Source organism: Erpetoichthys calabaricus, chromosome 15, assembly GCF_900747795.2.
Source record: "Erpetoichthys calabaricus chromosome 15, fErpCal1.3, whole genome shotgun sequence".
In the NCBI taxonomy this organism is placed as follows: Eukaryota; Metazoa; Chordata; class Cladistia; order Polypteriformes; family Polypteridae; genus Erpetoichthys; species Erpetoichthys calabaricus.
In genome coordinates, this window is record NC_041408.2 from 27,566,346 (window position 1) to 27,587,173 (window position 20,828).

The 20,828-nt window shown below is 43.9% G+C and overlaps 1 protein-coding gene across 1 annotated transcript in view; it reads left to right on the forward strand.

Annotated features, from left to right (window-relative positions):
* The first annotated feature begins 1,653 nt into the window (after window positions 1-1,653).
* The window catches only part of LOC114666116 (uncharacterized), a 129,249-nt gene continuing 110,074 nt past the window's right edge, over window positions 1,654-20,828 (forward strand). The window contains exons 1-3 of the mRNA XM_028820852.2: window positions 1,654-1,819; window positions 8,105-8,200; window positions 18,361-18,423. Of these exons, the coding sequence (XP_028676685.1) occupies window positions 1,766-1,819; window positions 8,105-8,200; window positions 18,361-18,423 (213 nt within the window). The 5' untranslated portion in view covers window positions 1,654-1,765. The remainder of the gene's footprint in view (window positions 1,820-8,104; window positions 8,201-18,360; window positions 18,424-20,828) is intronic.

Consider the following 20,828-nt stretch of genomic DNA (forward strand, 5'->3'; position numbering starts at 1 on the left):
AGGAGGCACACATAGAGGATTGCCGGGCCTTTGCAGGGCTCAGTCTCACCACCAAGCAGAAAGGAGTTTGGTGCTTACAATCCAGTAATGAGAACTTATAAATAAAGCATCAGTTTGACCAAACTTATTTATAAAACACCCATCGCAGGCGTCGTGCTTATTTTCAAATTCCTGGTGGTCAAAGATGGTGTTGTAACTCTTTCTTGTGCAGTTTAATGACATCAGAACATTTTGCCAAAGGAGAACTCCAGAAGATTACTTGCGCATGATGCAAACGGGGATATTTAAGAAAGCAGGTGTCACCTTAACCAGGCTATTCATTTTAATCTGATACTGATTGCGTTGGTTTGGACATGTGCAGAGGAGAGATGCTGAGTATATTGGGAGAAGGATGCTAAGGATAGAGCTGCCAGGAAAGAGGAAAAGGCCTAAGTGAAGGTTTATGGATGTGCTGAGAGAGGACATGCAGATGATGAGTGTAACAGAACAATATGTAGAGGACAGAAAGATATGGAAGAAGACGATCTGCTGTGGCGACCCCAAATGGGAGCAGCTGAAAGAAGAAGAAGACTGTGTATAGGTGAGTACTTAAAATAACGGTTTGATGACACTCTACTGAGTTGTGCGGTTCCTCACAGAATCATTACTTGACAAAAGACACACTACATTTTGTTCTTCGCTTAAGAAATTTGTTCTTTGGGCTTTGAAAATGAGAAGAAAACGTAAAATGTTAATGTACAGTAGCTACCTGGAAGGATACAAGCAGATCAAGAAAACCTGAACTTAGCCTGGGTGATAGCATGCATCAAGTGTCCTTTAAAAGCCACGAAGCATTTCACAAATCTATTACCAGTTATTCGTGGATATTTTTGGAACACAGATAAAAAAGGTTTTTTCATGGTCTAGGATGGCTCTTTGGAAACCAAGAGATATGGTTCTCACTCTTAAGAGAGCATAGGGGTGAACGTCAGAGAATTAAAAAAGCAGCAGTTACCCCATGTTATCTCTGCAGACAAGTGATCCAATGTCTATCTAGTTTTAGTTTAATGTCATTAGTGCTCAAAAAACATGCAGCTTGCTATGGCAACATAGATTGAACCAGGCGCCCCCTTCTGGTGTAGGTGAAATTGCAGCAGCAGCTTCAATGAGAAAACCTGCTTCAAACTTGGCTTGTCACACCTTCATTTAATCAGTAAATGTTTTGCCTTTCCTCACGAATTAAAGAACCGAATGCTAAAAGGAAATCTATTACCGTAAGTGACATTTTGATGACGTACTAAAAAGAGGAGTTTACTCTGTGACTTTGATTTGCTGACTGGGTTTCCGAGGCAGCGTGAGTTTCGATTGACGTTAGCCGCCTGAGTCCTTCTTAAGTTCGCGATTGCCGTTAGCCGCCTGAGTCCATCTTAAGTTCGCGATTGCCGTTAGCCGTCTGAGTCCTTCTTAAGTTCGCGATTGCCGTTAGCCGCCTGAATCCTTCTTAAGTTGGCGTTTTTCAAAGGACTGCAGCCCCGTCTGAGCGGCGGCTCTTCTTTTTAATCGCGTCTTGCAGTCGCAGATTGTATTGAATGAGCCGCCTGTCTGGCGCGGGCGCGCGCACGCGCACTTTGCTCGTCCCTTCAGGCGCTTGTCCTCTCGTCGGCCCACTGTAAGAAGACACCGCGTCCGCGCCGTTCCCGTTGTCTTGCCGACTTGCTTGAAGTGTGCGGCTTTTTTGTGTTGCCGTGGACACACCGTCAGCGAGCGCTCACCTGTGGCAGGCAGCATGCAGGACGGGAGGCCGGTGGTCACGCAGATGAGCGGGTATTATTTAGGAACGGTAAGGTCCCGTTTCTTGGGGCAGGGCAGGTATGACTTACACCGCGACTGAGTCTTCTGAGACTCGTACAGTTGCTGATCAGAGAGGCATTGGAAAGTTTGGCGGTGTAACTGGAGTCTACATGGTGTTAGTGTTTGATTTTGGAAATGTTGTTGGACACCTCAGAGAAATGAAGGGAGACCATACTTTAACGAGAGAATACCCTTCGCGGTTAGGAAAGGTGACATGACTAGAGTGGGTGCTGAATTCTTTTTTATCAGTGGCACGTGTAAGATAAAACAAATAATTTGTATCTCTGGAATGGATTGCCCTAAACAGTCCAGTTTGAGTTTCGGAAGAGATTTGTAGATCAACAGGAAAGTATATTATTGGGCAGAACGTCGTGAATGGGTTAAACTGAAATCCATATTGTCTGCCTTTGCTCCAGTGCTGCCTGGATAGGCTCTGGCATTGGGAGACCCGGAAATAAATGTTAAGAGAAGAGGTAGAAAGAGAATTAGTTCTCTTATCACCTGCCTGTAGTTAATTAGGCTGCAGTATGTAGCTTCCTTTATACTGAACCAGCTTGTAAAGTCCTTTATAGGTGAAACTGCAGTATGACACACAGTTCTGTCGCCTAAAATAAACAGTGCGCCCCACATGATGATAAGTGAAACTACCAGCACTGAAAAGTGAAGAAGTATTACACTCATACACATGTCCTACTTACAAACGATTCAAAGTATTACACACATCCCAATCTGTTCCTTGGAGAGTCGTAGTCAGGGCAGCTGATGGAACGGTCCTTACTGATGACATTACAGTTGTGATCTGCTGGGCTGGCTACTTTGGGCAGTTGTTCAAAGCTGATCCTCCGGCTAGGATGTTGGATGTCTCTGGGTCCACGGTTCTTGAGGCTGATCTTCTAATTAGCTGTGAACCTCCCAATCTTACTGAGATTGCACAGGTGGTGAACTAGCTGAGGAGGGGAAAGGCTGCAGGGATCTGTGGTATCCGGGGTGAACTTCTCCAGGCTGGTGGTAAGGCTGTCCTCCTGGCAGGCCAAGCTATCTTTTCTTCCATTTGGGAGACTGGCATCATCCCAACTGAGTGGAAAACGGAACTTGTCGTCCCTATCTGGAAAGGGAAGGGTGATCGCCTGGATTGCGGCAACTACAGGGGGATAACACTGCTCTCGGTGCCGGGTAGGGTTGTCCTCAATAGGATCCGTGATCACTTGCTCACCTACCAGCGACCGAAACAGTCTGGTTTTACGCCTAAGAAGTCTACCATCAACTGCATCCTGGCACTGAGGGTTCTCATGAAGTGCAAATGCGAATATTGGCAGAGTTTCTTTGCAGCTTTTGTCGATTTTCATAAAGCATTCAACTCAGTTGATCGATCTGCCTTTTGGGACATCCTGAGACTTCATGGGATACCCCCAAAGTTTCTGGATATCATGAGCAGACTGTCCACTGGTACTGTGAATGCTGTGCAGAGTGGAGGCAGAGCCTCTGTGTTTTTCCCAGTTGATTCTGGGGTTTGTCAGGGGTGTGTTCTGCTCCTACTCTGTTCAATGCTTGCATGGACTGGGTGTTGGGCAAGGTCGTGGGGTCCAGCGGCTGTGGGGCATCTGTTGGTGAAGAGAGATTCACTGATCTTGACTTTGTTGACGATGTGGAGATCTTCGCGGAGTCAATGGAGGCTCTGATCGGGGCGTTCGAGAGACTGAGTGAGGAGTCTGAGTGTCTGGGCTTGTGAGTGTCCTGATAAAAACCAAGATCCAGGCGTTTAATGACCTCTTGGGCACAGCCATCAGCAGTGTGTCTGTTTGCGGAGAGAGTGTTGACCTTGTTGAGAGGTTTACTTACCTTGGCAGTGACATTCTTGTCTCTGGTGACTCTTCCTATGAAGTCAGTAGACAGATTGGTAGAGTATGGAGCTGGATCATGAGGTCACTGGAAAGGGGTGTGTGGTGCTCCTGATATCCTTGCAAAAGGACGAAGGTCCAAGTCTTTAGAGTCCTTGTGCTATGGTTGCGAGACATGGACGTGGTCACGGAGTCCCAAATGAGGCACATTACTTGCATTGATGGGGAACATCAGTTACAGCACTACGGCCATGTGCCACAATTCCCCAAGGGTGATCTGACTCATAGGATACTCACTGTTGAGGACCTGAGTGGCTGGACCAGGCCAAGGGGATGCCCATGTAATACCTGGCTACGGCAGATAGATGGTCATTCCTGGAGGGTGGGACTGGAGCATGTGTCTACCTGGGGGATTGCCAACCGGGATCCTGCACCCTTTTGTTGTGTGGTAAGTGCATGCTCCCCAACCTGACTTGAACTGCTAACATGCTAGGAATTACCAGAAGATGGTATTCAATAAGAGATTGGCACATACATTCCAGAAGAGGTGGCATGATTTGGAAACACTACATTCACACAAAGAAGTCATGCACTGCCAGCAAATGGAAAAGTTGGTAACATTACATTCTTTGGCCACAGGGAAATTGCAGGTTTGCAGAAGTGATGGTTTGGATATGTCACAACCAACTATTTCTTGAATTTGGCACCAAACTTTGAACTCCCTTACAGCACGTGAGGTAATACACAGATTTATAGATTTCCCCACCACTTCTTGTGACGTAATGTTAAAGCAAGTTGTATTAATGCTGTTTTTCTTGGAGTTTTTGTGTGACTGATGGCATTTGCATGAAGATCATTGCCCTAAATGTGAATCGAGCACCAACAGGTGAATCATAAGAGATACCACAGTATCAGCACACAGGTGGTTATGGCTGCAGACTCTCTTATTCTTGATGTCGTTGTTAAGTGTTAATAGTTATGTGCAGCTTAGCTCAATATCCTACCTTTATTATGTTTTCCTTCTTCATCTCCCCCTATTACTTTAATTATTATTATGGTTACAGTTATTATCATTGTGGTGAAGCGTCCTTATCAGAAGACTACAAAACATCTCCTTGATTTTCAAGGAAAACTACGAAATAACTTCATGAGTGCCGTTTCGTGGCATGGTGATGACATTCATTCTCAAAGGTGAACTCTTACTCCTCTCTGGGAGGGCCTTCATAACTACGTCTCGTGTCCTACTCTGGGTTAAGGCAGATTCTGATCCTAATCAGACTTTTAGTGCAATTCCTGGGAGTAATTCTGAGATTTTATACATACTGGCACTGGAGTATTTTTAGAGAAATCAACACATATGGGAGATTTTGTAAACTCAACCCAGCCCACCCGGAGTAAGATTTGAGCCCCGGGTACTGACTGCCATTTTTTAATTCACTAATTTGCGTTTTATACATTTCGACCGACGCGTACAATGAGACAGACTGGTTGGAAGAAGACAAACACTGAAATCGTTTTTTAAATGGCACCTTTCTCTTTATTTCTCATACTCCTCAGGTCTGATGCCGATCCATTATTTTCTATTTAAATATCAGCAGAAGGTGAAGCAGCAACTTAGGTCTTAGTCTGAACTCTGACTGCGCAGACACAGTCAACAGTGGACATTTTTAATATGAAGTTAACCTTTAGCTTGTGACTCTCAGGTGTCATTCTGCTTGAGCTCATTTAAGTTCTATAAAAGATGAGTGAACAAGATTTATGTCTTATGTGCAATTTGAAAGAGTATACCTTTTGTATCCTTTGCTGAATTTAAATCTCTGTATAGCAAAGTACGTAAAGGCATCTTTAACAGCGTACTTTCAGACATTCAAAAAGATATTTATTATTGTTTTTTTTGGTGTATGCAGTGAGAAATCAAATAAAATGACCCCTTTTATTGGCTAACATAAAAAAACATTACAATATGCAAGCTTTCGAGGCAACTCAGGCCCCTTCTTCAGGCAAGCTGAATTTTTTTGTAGAAAGAGAAATGACAATGTGGCCTGCAGAGGGCAGTATAAAGCAAGCAGAGCTTTCTCGCTTAATTCCTTTAGTTGGTTTGTTGTGCAGCTTAAGTGTTGAGGTGAGAAGTGAAGTTCTGTTTCTGGTTCTTCTTCAAAATATCTCTTTGTGAACCCTGTGTGCACATCTTCTGCCTATATCTAAAAAAAAAAAAATTTTATCCTTCAAAGAAGATGACATACCTATGGAAGCATGGAGGTGTTTAGGAGAGATGGCAGTGGAGTTTTTAACCAGATTGTTTAATGGAATCTTGGAAAGTGAGAGGATGCCTGAGGAGTGGAGAAGAAGTGTACTGGTGCTGATATTTAAGAATAAGGGGGATGTGCAGGACTGTAGTAACTACAGGGGGATACAATTGATGAGCCACAGCATGAAGTTATGGGAAAGAGTAGTGGAAGCTCGGTTAAGAAGTGAGGTGATGATTAGTGAGCAGCAGTATGGTTTCATGCCAAGAAAGAGAACCACAGATGCAATGTTTTCTCTGAGGATTTTGATGGAGAAGTTTAGAGAAGGCCAGAAGGAGTTTCATTGCGTCTTTGTGGACCTGGAGAAAGCATATGACAAGGTGCTTCGAGAGGAGCTGTGATATTGTATGAGGAAGTCGGGATTGGCAGAGAAGTATGTAAGAGTTGTACAGGATATGTACGAGGGAAGTGTGACAGTGGTGAGGTCTGCGGTAGGAGTGACGGATGCATTCAAGGTGGAGGTGGGATTATATCAGGGATCGGCTCTGAGCCCTTTCTTATTCGCAATGGTGATGGACAAGTTGACAGATGAGATTAGACAGGAGTCCCCGTGGACTATGATGTTTGCTGATGACATTGTGATCTGTAGCGATAGTAGGGAGCAGATTGAGGAGACCCTGGAGAGGTGGAGATATGCTCTAGAGAGGAGAGGAATGAAGGTCAGTGAGAACAAGACAGAATACATGTGTGTGAATGAGAGGGAGGTCAGTGGAATGGTGAGGATGCAGGGAGTAGAGTTCGTGAAGGTGGATAAGTTTAAATACTTGGGATCAACAGTACAGCGTAATGGGGATTGTGGAAGAGAGGTGAAAAAGAGAGTGCAGGCAGGGTGGAAGGGGTGGAGAAGAGTGTCAGGAGTCATTTGTGACAGACGAGTATCAGCAAGAGTGAAAGGGAAGATCTACAGGACAGTAGTGAGACCAGCTATGTTATATGGGTTGGAGACGGTGGCACTGACCAGAAAGCAGGAGACCGAGCTGGAGGTGGCAGAGTTAAAGATGCTAAGATTTGCACTGGGCGTGAAGAGGATAGATAGGATTAGAAATGAGGACATTAGAGGGTCAGCTCAAGTTGGACGGTTGGGAGACAAAGTCAGAGAGGCGAGATTGTGCTGGTTTGGACATGTGCAGAGCAGAGATGATGAGTATATTGGGAGAAGGATGTTAAGGATAGAGCTGCCAGGGAAGAGGAAAAGAGGAAGGCCTAAGAGAAGGTTTATGGATGTAGTGAGAGAGGACATGCAGGTGATGGGTGTAACAGAACAAGATGTAGAGGACAGGAAGATATGGAAGAAGATGATCTGCTGTGGTGACCCCTAATGGGAGCAGCCGAAAAAAGAAGAAGAATGAATCCAAGCAAGCATGGCATCAATTCCATTGTTTTGTTTCATTCATGGCCAGCTTGACAAAAATGCTTTCCATTTTTTTGGAACAGTGCTTTTGCAGCTGCCTTCCCTTTTTTGTACTTAGGCTGTCTATTATTAGGTGAAGAGAAGCTACTTTACCATTTAATTGTGCCCTTTGGATTCAATTCTAAAGACTAAAGCTGAACTGTAACTTGCAACACTTTATGCATCACAAAAAAACAGAAAACTACACAAAACATTGAAGAAAGAGGATAGCTTCAGTAAGAGCTGAATGTGAATGCCGATCGTTTTCCCAGATTCTTGAAAACATACAGTAGCTTCATCTGCCCAGCGTCCAAGCTACACAGACACGGAGTGTCCCTGTAATATCTCAGCAAAAGTCACTGGGAAACTAAAAGGTAAGCAGTGAGAGTCAAGGGTACTTTAGATGGTAAAAAGGTGCAAGAAAATGATCTCGAAAGGGTCCTGATGCTTACATTTAAGACTGATTAAAGCCCCCTGGTTTAACTGCCACTAATGAAAGAAGCATTTTCTTGATAGTAAACAGACGTTATCTTGTAAATGTCTCACAGGCATTGACTCAGCTGCACCTTTCAGAGAAAAATGGATTGCTTTTCAATACTAAAAACGGTATTTAATGTAGCAGTGGTTTTCCCCCAGGAATTCTACTAAAGTAAAGTACCTTAATGTTTAATAATAAGAATAATTTGATCACACATTCATTGACAATTTTAATTGCACTTTGTCTGCTTTGCCCCTCACAGGCCGGCTCTCCATTAATGAGGCGACGCACAGGAGCTGCTGGAATTTACAGACGGGGAAGATGTAGAGTCCAGACTGTAGCAGAAACCCAGCGTTATGTAGGTACTGATAGAATACACGTTGCATTTGGGGTATTTTTTTATCAGCTTTACGTATATAATATGAGACTGAAATAAATTTATTGACATATTCCCATTGTATTGATTCTATGTGGAACTCTAATGTAGAACTTTCTCGTCACTGGCCTTAAAGCTACTCAGAAGTGCTCAGAAGCCCAGTGTAATGTAGGCCCTGCTGGAATATACAGTACATTTAATTTGTGGTATTTTATCTGCTTTAAGTATATAATAACTGCTGAAATAAATTGATTGACATGTTCATTGTTATACTGCTTCTATGTGGAACTCTAAGGCAGGGCTTTCTCATCTCTGGCCTTAAAGCTACTCGGTAGTGCTCAGATTGCTTTATTTTCGAGCAAAGAGGAGGTAAAAAAAAACTGTATTTGTTTCCCATTGTATCACCGTTTAAGAGGGGATTTCGGAGGAGCAACCATGTCTCCTTGGGGTGTGTTCAGCTCCCCTCTTCACAATGCGAGTGGCAGAGAGGCGAAGTGGCTGGTGAGTGAAGTGAGCAGGAGGTAAGCCATCTTGTATGTATATATATATATATATATATATATATATATTCATTGCATTCGTAGTCTGTGTCACAATCTGATTGTATGGGTGGTTACCTACCAGGTAACGCTTGTGGTTGGTCAGCAAGTCGGCTAACGTCTGCCACGGTGCCCTCCTTCAGTTGCGAGAAGCAGATCATAGAATGGTTGAAACAGCTTACTGTCAAATAATGCAAAGAGTTTGCGACACGTGTTTCGCCCTAATTCTTGGCTCATCAGGCGTACACACTCACTGCACTCCCTTACAGGAATCGAACCTCGGACATCAGCGCTAGAGGCGAAGCCCCTAACATTGCGCCACAGCGTGTGGTTCGTTTATTTGACAGCATGTAGATCGGGGTAATTACATTCATTGCATTCGTAGTCTGTGTCACAATCTGATTGTATGGGTGGTTACCTACCAGGTAACGCTTGTGGTTGGTCAGCAAGTCGGCTAACATCTGCCATGGTGCCCTCCTTCAGTTGCGAGAAGCAGATCATAGAATGGTACGCCTGATGAGCCCAGAATTAGGGCGAAACACGTGTCGCGTGCTCTTTGCATTATTTGACAGTAAACTATTTCAACCATATATATATATATATATTGTAACAAAGGCATTATATAGCGCCCGACCTGACACAAATTGGACATGGGAGACACATATAAAAGTACAAAAGACTTTTATTTTCTTCAGCTGGAGGGCACGTCATCCCCCCAGCCACAACACAGTCCCAAGTACAAACCCCACACTATTACACTCCTTTTCTCTTCCTCTCTTTCACCATCACTCCTCCACAAGCTTTGTCCTCCTTCCACCCGACTCTGGCCGCTGAGTGGTGGTTGCTGGCTCCTTTTATGGCCCACCAGGTGCTTGATCACCTGTTTCCGGTTGCACTCCCGGTTGGGGCTGAAGATTAAACCAGCTGGGCTCAGGGACCCATACCACGCCCCCTGGCGGCCACCAAAGACCCCAACAGGGCTGTGGAGAACTCCCATCTCCCATGAAGCCCTGCGAGAGACTAAGGCACTGCTCCAACCCAGGGGGGTGGCCATTCAGTGTCCAGGGGGAGGTACTGCACTGTCCAGGGCTGCTCCCCCTGAATACACATCGAAGAGGCGTCCCGGCCAGGCATGGGAACCGGCTGTCCGCCACAATATATATATCTGTATAATACGCTGTTCGTTTGTCTGTCCAGGATTTTAAATCACCTGTAGCTCGCAAACCATTTCACCTATTGACTTGAAATTTGGTACACATATACTACGTGATGTCTACTATCCACTTTTGGGGTGATGATTTTATTACTGTTTTTATTTTTATTTTATTTTATTGTAGAATCAACTCTCAGCAGCGTGCAGTACGGGCGCCGTTCTCATTCCCTACCACCTTCGCTAATGATTCTTGAGGCAGATTGAAGACTTAAGTGCCAGATTAAGTGAAAAATTAAAGAAAACGTACTAAGTAATTGCAACACAAAAACTAACTTAATCAGTTTTAACGTGAAAAGATGCTGACAAAAGAAGAGAAGCAGTGGGCCACTAGGGTGGAGAAAAGAAGATCTGCTCAGGAAGGAGCAAGCACATCAACGTCTGAGCAAATGAATGCTAAACGTACGGAGAAAGAGGATGAATACTAGGAATGCTCAAGTCAAGTGTATTCACTGCACGTCATCGTGCAGTGCGCCGTTACTGGTATATATATAAATTACTAGCTGTGTAAGCCCATGCTGGTCCTAGAAACTATTGAAATCGCTAGAAAAAAAATTGAAATGTAGAGATGTCAGGTAATTGACAGGAACTACTCTGGGCATCTCTCTCCTAGGAGGTTTCGTTTTGCTGATGTGCTCACCTCGCTTCTGCGTTAGCGGCTAAGCGAGTGACACTTTCTTCGTAGGTTTCATTTTGCCGACATTGCTGGCTTCACTTGCGTATCCTCGGCGGTGGAGCCCTTACCCCGACTGCATCTCTCACTTCCGGGCACACTTCCACGTGTAGACGTTTATATACAAGATATGGTATAGAGAATACAGTATAAGTAAAGAACAGCTAAAGAGTACAGGAGAGAATATAAAAAAACAAATGATAAAATTAGGATGGGTACCGTTATCATAGAAGAAGTGAAATAGAATTGAGCTAAGAGTCAAGTTGAAATGGGGGCAACAAGGAACATGGGAGTCTTTACACAATCTCACCACTTAAGCGTTCTGATGCGGCGTTTGCCCTGAAATAGAGGCGTTTCTGTGGCGTCCTCCTGTGTTTTTGTTGTTCCTCACCATTGCTTTTTCGGCCTGTTTGAGGTAAAGCTAGCTTTCACATGGTGAGCTTGTTTCTGCTGGGCTTTGTTGATAAAGCTCCTTAGTATTTGAAAGGTGAAAGGTGTCTTCTGCAGACAAGCAAAATAAAAGCAATAAGACATGAAGATAAAAACTGCAATAAATTAGCCTCATGAATTAGGTGCCTCGCTCTTACTTCTCGTGACTAGAGGAAATAAGACTTGCGTTTTAAACAAACTGCAGGGGCGTTAATGTATACCAGCAGTTCCGAGAAAACATTTTCCGAGATCAATAAAATAATCATTAAGAAAAGAATGTTGTTTTTCTTTTCAAGAGCCTCTTAATACATGGAGCAGGCGAATTCAAAGTTAGCAGACATAACATCGCCCCCGCTTTTGCATTTAATCTCATTTTCATTTTAATAGATCAGGTTTCTATGGCAACATGTTCCACTATAACTCCAGCTTGGTCCCTCAATTTCCTGAATCACCTATAAGGATGATATCAGGTGCTGAGAGAATGTGACCAGTAAGAAAGATGACCTGAAGTTATATAAAAACTAATCTAGCGTACCTCTCAGAGTGGCTCAATTTGTGTTTTGTATAAAAAAAAAACAAAATGGAAACTGATGCAAGCGCAACTCTGAACCCAACTTTATTCTTGATATAATAGGTAACCTTAATAGTCAACTGAGGGGAAAAAAAGAAACGCATCCTGAGCCTGACTGTTTGAGTTCTGATGGTCTTCCTTTCATTAGGTGCTTATAACTACTACCCGCCCAGGATCGCAACCTATGACAATAAGCCAAGCAGTAAGCAGACAACGCCATTCACTTGTCAAATTATGAAACTGCTCTGCCTAGTTATTATTTTGGAAAGAAGACACCTTGACCTGGAACAAAGTAATCAATGTTTACTGAATGAGGAGTTATTTCAGCTGTTTATTTTCCTTGCATTTCATTTTCCCTTTAAACTGTTTGCTGGTTACTGAGGTCATATGTGATTTGCTATAAATGACTTTTCTATTGATTTTTGTTTGCTAGCTGGTGCTTCAGATGAAGTGGCCGATTCTCTGCTCTTTGTGCCGGCAGCACAGCTTTCTTTGCTTGCTCTCCTTGGATAATTAAGGTCATCCTTCATGAGACTTTCCACTAAGACTTTCTGTTTCTACAGCCTCGCCATTATAATCTGTCATTTTTGTTATTCTGCTAGTATACAAAGTCAGCAGTTGTCATCATTCTGAACTTCTTGGCCTGTTGCAGTGTGTGTGTGTAACCCTGGGATGTATGTCTTAGTCTCGAGCATGTATTAGAGGAATAAATAAATGGACTGAAAACATCGTGCAGAACACGATTCAGAAGGACACAAACTATTCATCCATCCATCCATTTTCCAACCCACTGAATCCGAACACAGGGTCTCTGCTGGAGCCAATCCCAGCCAACACAGGGCACAAGGCAGGAACCAATCCTGGGCAGGGTGCCAACCCACCGCAGGACACACACAAACACACCCACACACACACTAGGGCCAATTTAGAATGGCCAATCCACCTAACCTGCATGTCTTTGGACTGTGGGAGGAAACCCACGCAGACACGGGGAGAACATGCAAACTCCACGCAGGGAGGACCCGGGAAGCGAACCCAGGTCCCCAGATCTCCCAACTGCGAGACAGCAGCGCTACCCACTGCGCCACCGTGTCGCCCACCAAACTATTCATTTTGTCTTTAATATTTTTGAGTTCTTTTCATTTTTACATCTACTTTTCTTTTTGTTCACAGGCCATGGCTTTTCCTGTAGAGAGTGTTTGAACGTAAATGGCTAAGGTTTTACATTGAAGTAAATCAATGTCTGAGGGCTCCTTTCCGATTACTGTCTCTCGTGCAACTTTCCCTTTAGTCGAAAACCCAGAATTACCGATTGTTTAATGTGTAGTGCGATTGAGTGTGCTGGGTCATACAAAGGCTAAGAGCATCTGTAGACCAGAAAGAAGATTAATCTAATAGGGGACGTTATGGCTGAGACGCACAGAGGCTTCTCAGTGGGCCTGTATCATTATTGGTGTAAGACCCTCGCTGGCCAACTGATCTGAGTAACTGCTGATGTGAGTGTTTTAGTGGTGGGCCTGTGAGGGGGCATTCTTTTGTGATATGTATTAGGCCCTGCTCCAAACGGCAACACGGAATGAGAAAAATGGAAACTGTGGCATCAGTGAAGAATTTAAAAATGAGGCCAGTATTATTTTGATGTCATATTGTCCCTAGCCGCTCTTCTTGTGGTTGTAACTAGGCTTTCAGAACTCATCACGATTTATGTCAAATTATCTTTTAAATGTTTGGATGAAAATACTCGTCGTTTAGTGAAAATGTGGTAAGCTGAAATTGAGTTGCACATGTTAATCCTTTAGTCATTCATAAAAACACTGCAGAAAGAATAGTAACATGTGTTGCACTCAGTATATGATAGTGCTCATCCATTGACTTGCCTTCCATTAAGGAGATGGCTTCATAGACTTCAAGGAGGCATGCCTTGATGTAGGGGAGCCATAGCCTGTTTAGACTTTCCTTAGTTTGTTTGCGGACAACCAGAGGGGCTGCCCTTTTTTTATAGAGGAAGGCTGACAAGCAGGAATAAAAGTTTCTTGCTTGAAAGCTGACTCCATCTTCTTACCCATCCTCAGCCATGCTCATGAACTCTGGGTAGTGACTGAAAGAATAAGATTGCAAGTACAGTGCATCCGGAAAGTATTCACAGCGCATCACTTTTTCCACATTTTGTTATGTTACAGCCTTATTCCAAAATGGATTAAATTTATTTTTTTCCTCAGAATTCTACACACAACACCCCATAATGACAGCGTGAAAAAAGTTTACCTGAGATTTTTGCAAATTTACTAAAAATAAAAAAATTGAGAAAGCACATGTACATAACTATTCACAGCCTTTGCCGTGAAGCTCAAAATTGAGCTCAGGTGCATCCTGTTTCCCCTGATCATCCTTGAGATGTTTCTGCAGCTTAATTGGAGTCCACCTGTGGTAAATTCAGTTGACTGGACATGATTTGGAAAGGCACACACCTGTCTATAGAAGGTCCTACAGTTGACAGTTCATGTCAGAGCACAAACCAAGCATGAAGTCAAAGGAATTGTCTGTAGACCTCTGAGACAGGATTGTCTCGAGGCACAAATCTGGGGAAGGTCACAGAAAAATTTTTGCTGCTTTGAAGGTCCCAATGAGCACAGTGGCCTCCATCATCCGTAAGTGGAAGAAGTTTGAAACCACCAGGACTCTTCCTAGAGCTGGCCGGCCATCTAAACTGAGCGATTGGGGGAGAAGGGCCTTAGTCAGGGAAGTGACCAAGAACCCGATGGTCACTCTGTCAGAGCTCCAGAGGTCCTCTGTGAAGAGAGGAGAACTTTCCAGAAGGACAACCATCTCTGCAGCAATCCACTAATCAGGCCTGTATGGTAGAGTGGCCAGATGGAAGCCACTCCTTAGTAAAAGGCACATGGCAGTCCGCCTGGAGTTTGCCAAAAGGCACCTGAAGGACTCTCAGACCATGAGAAACAAAAATTCTCTGGTCTGATGAGACAAAGATTGAACTCTTTGGTGTGAATGCCAGGCGTCATGTTTGGAGGAAACCAGGCACCGCTCATCACCAGGCCAATACCATCCCTACAGTGAGGCATGGTGGTGGCAGCATCATGCTGTGGGGATGTTTTTCAGCGGCAGGAACTGGGAGACTAGTCAGGATAAAGGGAAAGGTGACTGCAGCAATGTACAGAGACATCCTGGATGAAAACCTGCTCCAGAGTGCTCTTGACCTCAGACTGGGGTGACGGTTCATCTTTCAGCAGGACAACGACCCTAAGCACACAGCCAAGATATCAAAGGAGTGGCTTCAGGACAACTCTGTGAATGTCCTTGAGTGGTCCAGCCAGAGCCCAGACTTGAATCTGATTGAACATCTCTGGAGAGATCTTAAAATGGATGTGCACCGACGCTTCCCATCCAACCTGATGGAGCTTGAGCGGTGCTGCAAAGAGGAATGGGCGAAACTGGCCAAGGATAGGTGTGCCAAGCTTGTGGCATCATATTCAAAAAGACTGGAGGCTGGAATTGCTGCCAAAGGTGCATCGACAAAGTATTGAGCAAAGGCTGTGAATACTTATGTACATGTGATGTCTCAGTTTTTTTATTTTTAATAAATTTGTAAAAACCTCAAGTAAACTTTTTTCACATTGTCATTATGGGGTGTTGTGTGTAGAATTCTGAGGAAAAAAATGAATTTAATCCATTTTGGAATAAGGCTGTAACATAACAAAATGTGGAAAAAGTGATGTGCTGTAAATACTTTCCGGATGCACTGTATAAGCAGTTAAAATGAGCTCCTGAAGAAGGGTTACTGGACTCGGGAAGACCTTGGAGTGGAAGCGCCTGCTTTTCTGGATTGAGAGGTGCCAGCTGAAGTGGTTTGGGTAGGTGCTTAGAATGATGCCCCCAGATGCCACCCCTCTGGTAGGAGAACATCGAGGAACAGACCCAGGACACACTAGAGCAGTGATTTGTAACTTTTTTTGAGTCATGGACCCCTTTAAGAATCTGATGAAAGCTATGGACCCCCTTCCCCAGAAATATTCGCATAAACATGATTTTGCATGCAATGGAGGTGGCCGAGGAGAGGGAGGTCTGGGCTTCCCTGCTTAGGCTCCTGTCCCCACGACCCGACCTTGGATAAGTGGTGGATGATGGATGGATGGATGGATGAATAAAATGTACTTTCTTTATCGAGATTTGATTGTCTCATACATATATGACATACACAAAGTATTATTAGCCTTTAAAGCAGTGGTTCCCAACCCTTTTTTTGGCCATGCCCCACCTCGGCCTCTCTAAAATCATGATGTCCCCCACTGTAACATCTGCCTTATTCTTATTATTACCTGTTCAAAAAGTGAACTCCTACTCATGTGGAGGAAGCCTATAATGTCATTAATTTGGTCTAAACAAGCTTCCAAAGAACATGGAAACAAAAGAGGGAAAGAATAGTTGAAGTACTGACAAAGAAATCACTAAGAAATTGTTAAAAAAAAAATATATAATATGAAATAATAGGAAAACACAGTTTTGAAAACATATAATAAGAGACATGATATTCATAAATATAAAATCACTTTAATGACAGCTTTTTCTGTAATATTTTGATCATTTTATATTTTTGTTATATTACAAAATTTTATAATCATTGTTACAATTCATATTATTTTAATGGTAAAAACGATTGCTAAGGGTGGCACGGTGCGGCAGTGGTAGCGCTGCTGCCTCGCAGTAAGGAGGCCTGGGTTTGCTTCCCAGGTCCTCCCTGCGTGGAGTTTGCATGTTCTCCCCATGTCTTCGTGGGTTTCCTCCCACAGTCCAAAGACATGCAGGTTAGGTGCATTGGCGATCCTAAATTGTCCCTAGTGTGTGTGTGTGCCCTGTGGTGGGTTGGCACCCTGCCCGGGATTTGTTCCTGCCTTGCACCCTGTGCTGGCTGGGATTGGCTCCAGCAGACCCCCATGACCCTGTGTTTGGATTCAGCGGGTTGCAAAATGGATGGATGGATGTGTGCTGTGTGTGTGTGTGTGTGTGTGTGTGTATGTGTGTGTGCCCTGTGGTGGGCTGGCACCCTGCCTGGGGTTTGTTCCTGCCTTGCGCCCTGTGCTTGCTGGGATTGGCTCCAGCAGACCCCCATGACGCTGTGTTTGGATTCAGCGGGTTGCAAAATGGATGGATGGATGTGTGCTGTGTGTGTGTGTGTGTGTGTGTGTATGTGTGTGTGCCCTGTGGTGGGCTGGCACCCTGCCTGGGGTTTGTTCCTGCCTTGCGCCCTGTGCTTGCTGGGATTGGCTCCAGCAGACCCCCATGACGCTGTGTTTGGATTCAGCGGGTTGCAAAATGGATGGATGGATGTGTGCTGTGTGTGTGTGTATGTGTGTGTGCCCTGTGGTGGGTTGGCACCCTGCCCGGGGTTTGCTCCTGCCTTGTGCCCTGTGCTGGCTGGGATTGGCTCCAGCAGACCCCCATGACCCTGTGTTTGGATTCAGCGGGTTGCAAAATGGATGGATGGATGTGTGCTGTGTGTGTGTGTGTGTGTGTATGTGTGTGTGCCCTGTGGTGGGCTGGCACCCTGCCCGGGGTTTGTTCCTGCCTTGCGCCCTGTGCTGGCTGGGATTGGCTCCAGCAGACCCCCATGACGCTGTGTTTGGATTCAGCGGGTTGCAAAATGGATGGATGGATGTGTGCTGTGTGTGTGTGTATGTGTGTGTGCCCTGTGGTGGGTTGGCACCCTGCCCGGGGTTTGTTACTGCCTTGTGCCCTGTGCTGGCTGGGATTGGCTCCAGCAGACCCCCATGACGCTGTTTTTGGATTCAGCGGGTTGCAAAATGGATGGATGGATGTGTGCTGTGTGTGTGTGTATGTGTGTGTGCCCTGTGGTGGGCTGGCACCCTGCCCGGGGTTTGTTTCTGCCTTGTGCCCTGTGCTGGCTGAGATTGGCTCCAGCAGACCCCCATGTTAGGATATAGCGGGTTGGAAAATGACTGACTCACGGACTGAACGATTTCTAAGTAGAAAAACCCAAGTCGGTTGTAAAATCATAAATTGAAGGGTTCTTCACTATCCCTTCTATATTTATATAAATATATAAATGTCTCTGTAAAAAAATAAATTTATTTGTTCATTTTTTTTCTTTCATTTTTAACAGTGAAATTCTGTTTTTTTCATTTTATAAATTGTTTAAACGTACCTAAATTCTCGAATTGCCCCCCTAAAAAATCAAATTGCGCCCCACATTGGGAATCACCACTTTAAAGTAAACAATCTAAAAAAAACGCTCCTTTTTATGTCAAAAGTAATGGCCACTGATTATAATTATGAGATACAATCCTCTTGTGCAAATTAAATCAGATCTACTACTACTACTATGTTTTCCACTACTACTACTGCTTTATCTACTCTAAATCAACAGTACCGGGCAGTACAGTGAATATAAAAGTTAGTTTTTATCTGACCCTCACGGACCCCCTGAAACCCATCCATGGACCCCTGCACTACAGGAATCATATCTATCCACTCCCCGAGTGTGGAGTTTTCCTCATGAAATTCTGGTCACCTCAGCCAAGAAAGCTGCTACTGTGATCCTGGGAGCCTAGGAAATGTGAAACAGAAATAATGTTGTTGGTGAAGCTGAAACAAGAAAGCCGAACTGCAGTTTTCATGGCTTGGTGCCAGTGTTTGTGTTATTTTTGTTCTATTTGTAACCCACCCATCCACCTTTGCTTTTTGTAGAACAAGATCGAGTTGCTGCGGGTAAGAGAACCTGATCGTATCCTGTGCGCAGCCCAAGTGCAGGTCAGTGGCTATAATGTAATATTTTTACTTCTTGCCTGTGGATGCTGGTACAGCAGGAATCTTCTGCTGCTGTTTCTCACTTCACAGAAGAGGATGAGGAGCATTGTTTGGAGAGGAAAATGCTTGTTGTGGCAAACGCATCATTTTTGTGGGGTTTACACCAGAAGCATTCTGACATTTACTTTTGTGTGCTTCCATTGGATTGTCTTAATAAGCAACTTTCATTCAACTTAAACACTAATTAGTCTGCTAAACCTAATGACTTCTAGCTTCTTAAAGAGCCAATCAGGAGCAGGGAAATGGGTTTCCAAGGCGACGTTCTTAATTGTTGCCTCTGCTGAGTGACAGCAAGCGACTGAGGAAGCCATGTGCACATTAACCAGGACATTCTGTACTCTGGTGCTGCTCTCTGCTCTCCCCTTACTGGCCTAAAAAGCCATTTTTAGCGGATCAGCAGATGCTTGATATTGCGGTTTGTGAGTTGATTTCATCTGAGAAAGCAGAGAAAAGCCAAGCAAAATGACGCCTTTTATTGGCTAACTAAAAAGATTACAATATGCAAGCTTTCGAGGCAACTCAGGCCCCTTCTTTAGGCAAGATGTAATCAAGAAAGCAAAAAGGGAAAGCAATCTGCTCTGGGATGCTCTTCTCTGTGGCAAGCATCCTGCCTTTTATTTGATCCTATTGGTAACATTAATTCATTTGGTCCTGGAAATTGTCATCTAGGTGGAAATGCCAGCATATACATTATATCTGCCACCATTCAAATGATCATGAAACTGTGTGGCTGAAGGTAAATGACTCTCTCAGAAAGGCAACTTTCATGTGGCTGAAATCCACTTGATGATCTTGCTAAGTGCTTACCTACTCGCTGAAAATCACTGTTATGATTGTAATCTACTAGAATAACAGCCATAGCCTACTTTGCAACAGTTAGAGTTTACAGGTTTAAGTTTAAGGGTTAAGGTTTAAGGTTTCTTTATTCAGTCATGTTTACACAAGAAAACATAAAATTTGCCTTCTCAGTTGCATCTAATAACAGACAGAATGAAATAAAACAGACAAATAGAAATAATAAAGGTTAAGGTAAGGCAGTTAGATATATATTTACACCAAAAAAAAAAAAAGGTTACAGGATATATATTTATCCATTATCCAACCCACTGAATCTGAACAAAGGGTCACGGGGGTCTGCTGGAGCCAATCCCAGCCAACACAGGGTACAAGGCAGGAACCAATCCCGGGCAGGGTGCCAACCCACCGCAGGACACACACAAACACACACTAGGGCCAATTTAGAATCGCCAATCCACCTAACCTGCATGTCTTTGGGAGGAAACCACGCAGACACAGGGAGAACATGCAAACTCCACGCAGGGAGGACCCGGGAAGCGAACCCAGGTCTACTAACTGCGAGGCAGCAGTGTTACCCACTGCGCCACCTTGCCGCCCTACAGGATATATATCAAAGCCATAATCATTATCTTCGATATTTCTTATTGAAAAGTCGTATGGCACTAGGAAGAAAGGAGTTTCTGGAGCGATTTGTGTGGGTTTTCAAAGCGGCCACCCTTCTGATTTACTGAACTTTAGTTCTACATGTAATGGATGACTGTCATCAGTTGAGATGATTTCCAGTTTCTTTAACATTGCCCTCTGACACACACTAGTAAAATCATCTACATCAGCCCCAATAACTTTAACTGCATATTTCGTTATCTGCTGGAGCTTTTTTGAGTTTTGGTTTGTCAGACTATTTAACCAGGCAATGAAACTGAAAGTGATCACAGACTGGATCATACTGCGATGGAAGGACAACAACATACAGATTTCTGTCTCTTAAAATCAAATATCATTTCTTTGGTCTTTTTTACATTCAGAGTGAGAGAGTTTTTATTGCACCAGTATACCATACAGTCCACTTGATTTCATCCTCCCCAGATATGCATCCTATGATCATGGTGTCCTCCGCATACTTGATAATGGAGCATTGGTCATTGTTCTGTCTCAGGTGGTTCTATTCAATAAGGGCGCGCACAAAAAGGCGACCTTCAAAAGGGCGACCTAAATTGGGCGCGGAGAATAAAAGCGCACATAAATAAAAGCGATCTTCAAAAGGGCGACCTCAATTGAGCGCCGAATAAAGGCGCGCGTAAATAAAGGAATGCTTCAAAAGGATGACCTTCGGAGCGAATTAAATTAATTGTCCTTGATTATGCTAATAGACCGCACCTCGAATATCTACGTGGCATTGTACATAATCTACAGCTTCAAGTGTAACTTGCTTTCACCTTTTTATACATTCAGTCATTGCCTTAATCTAATTTTCTGTAATTTTGAAAACAACGAAATATAGAGAGCTTTAGAAATAATTCGTTAGAAGTAGTTTGTTAGAAGTTCATGCA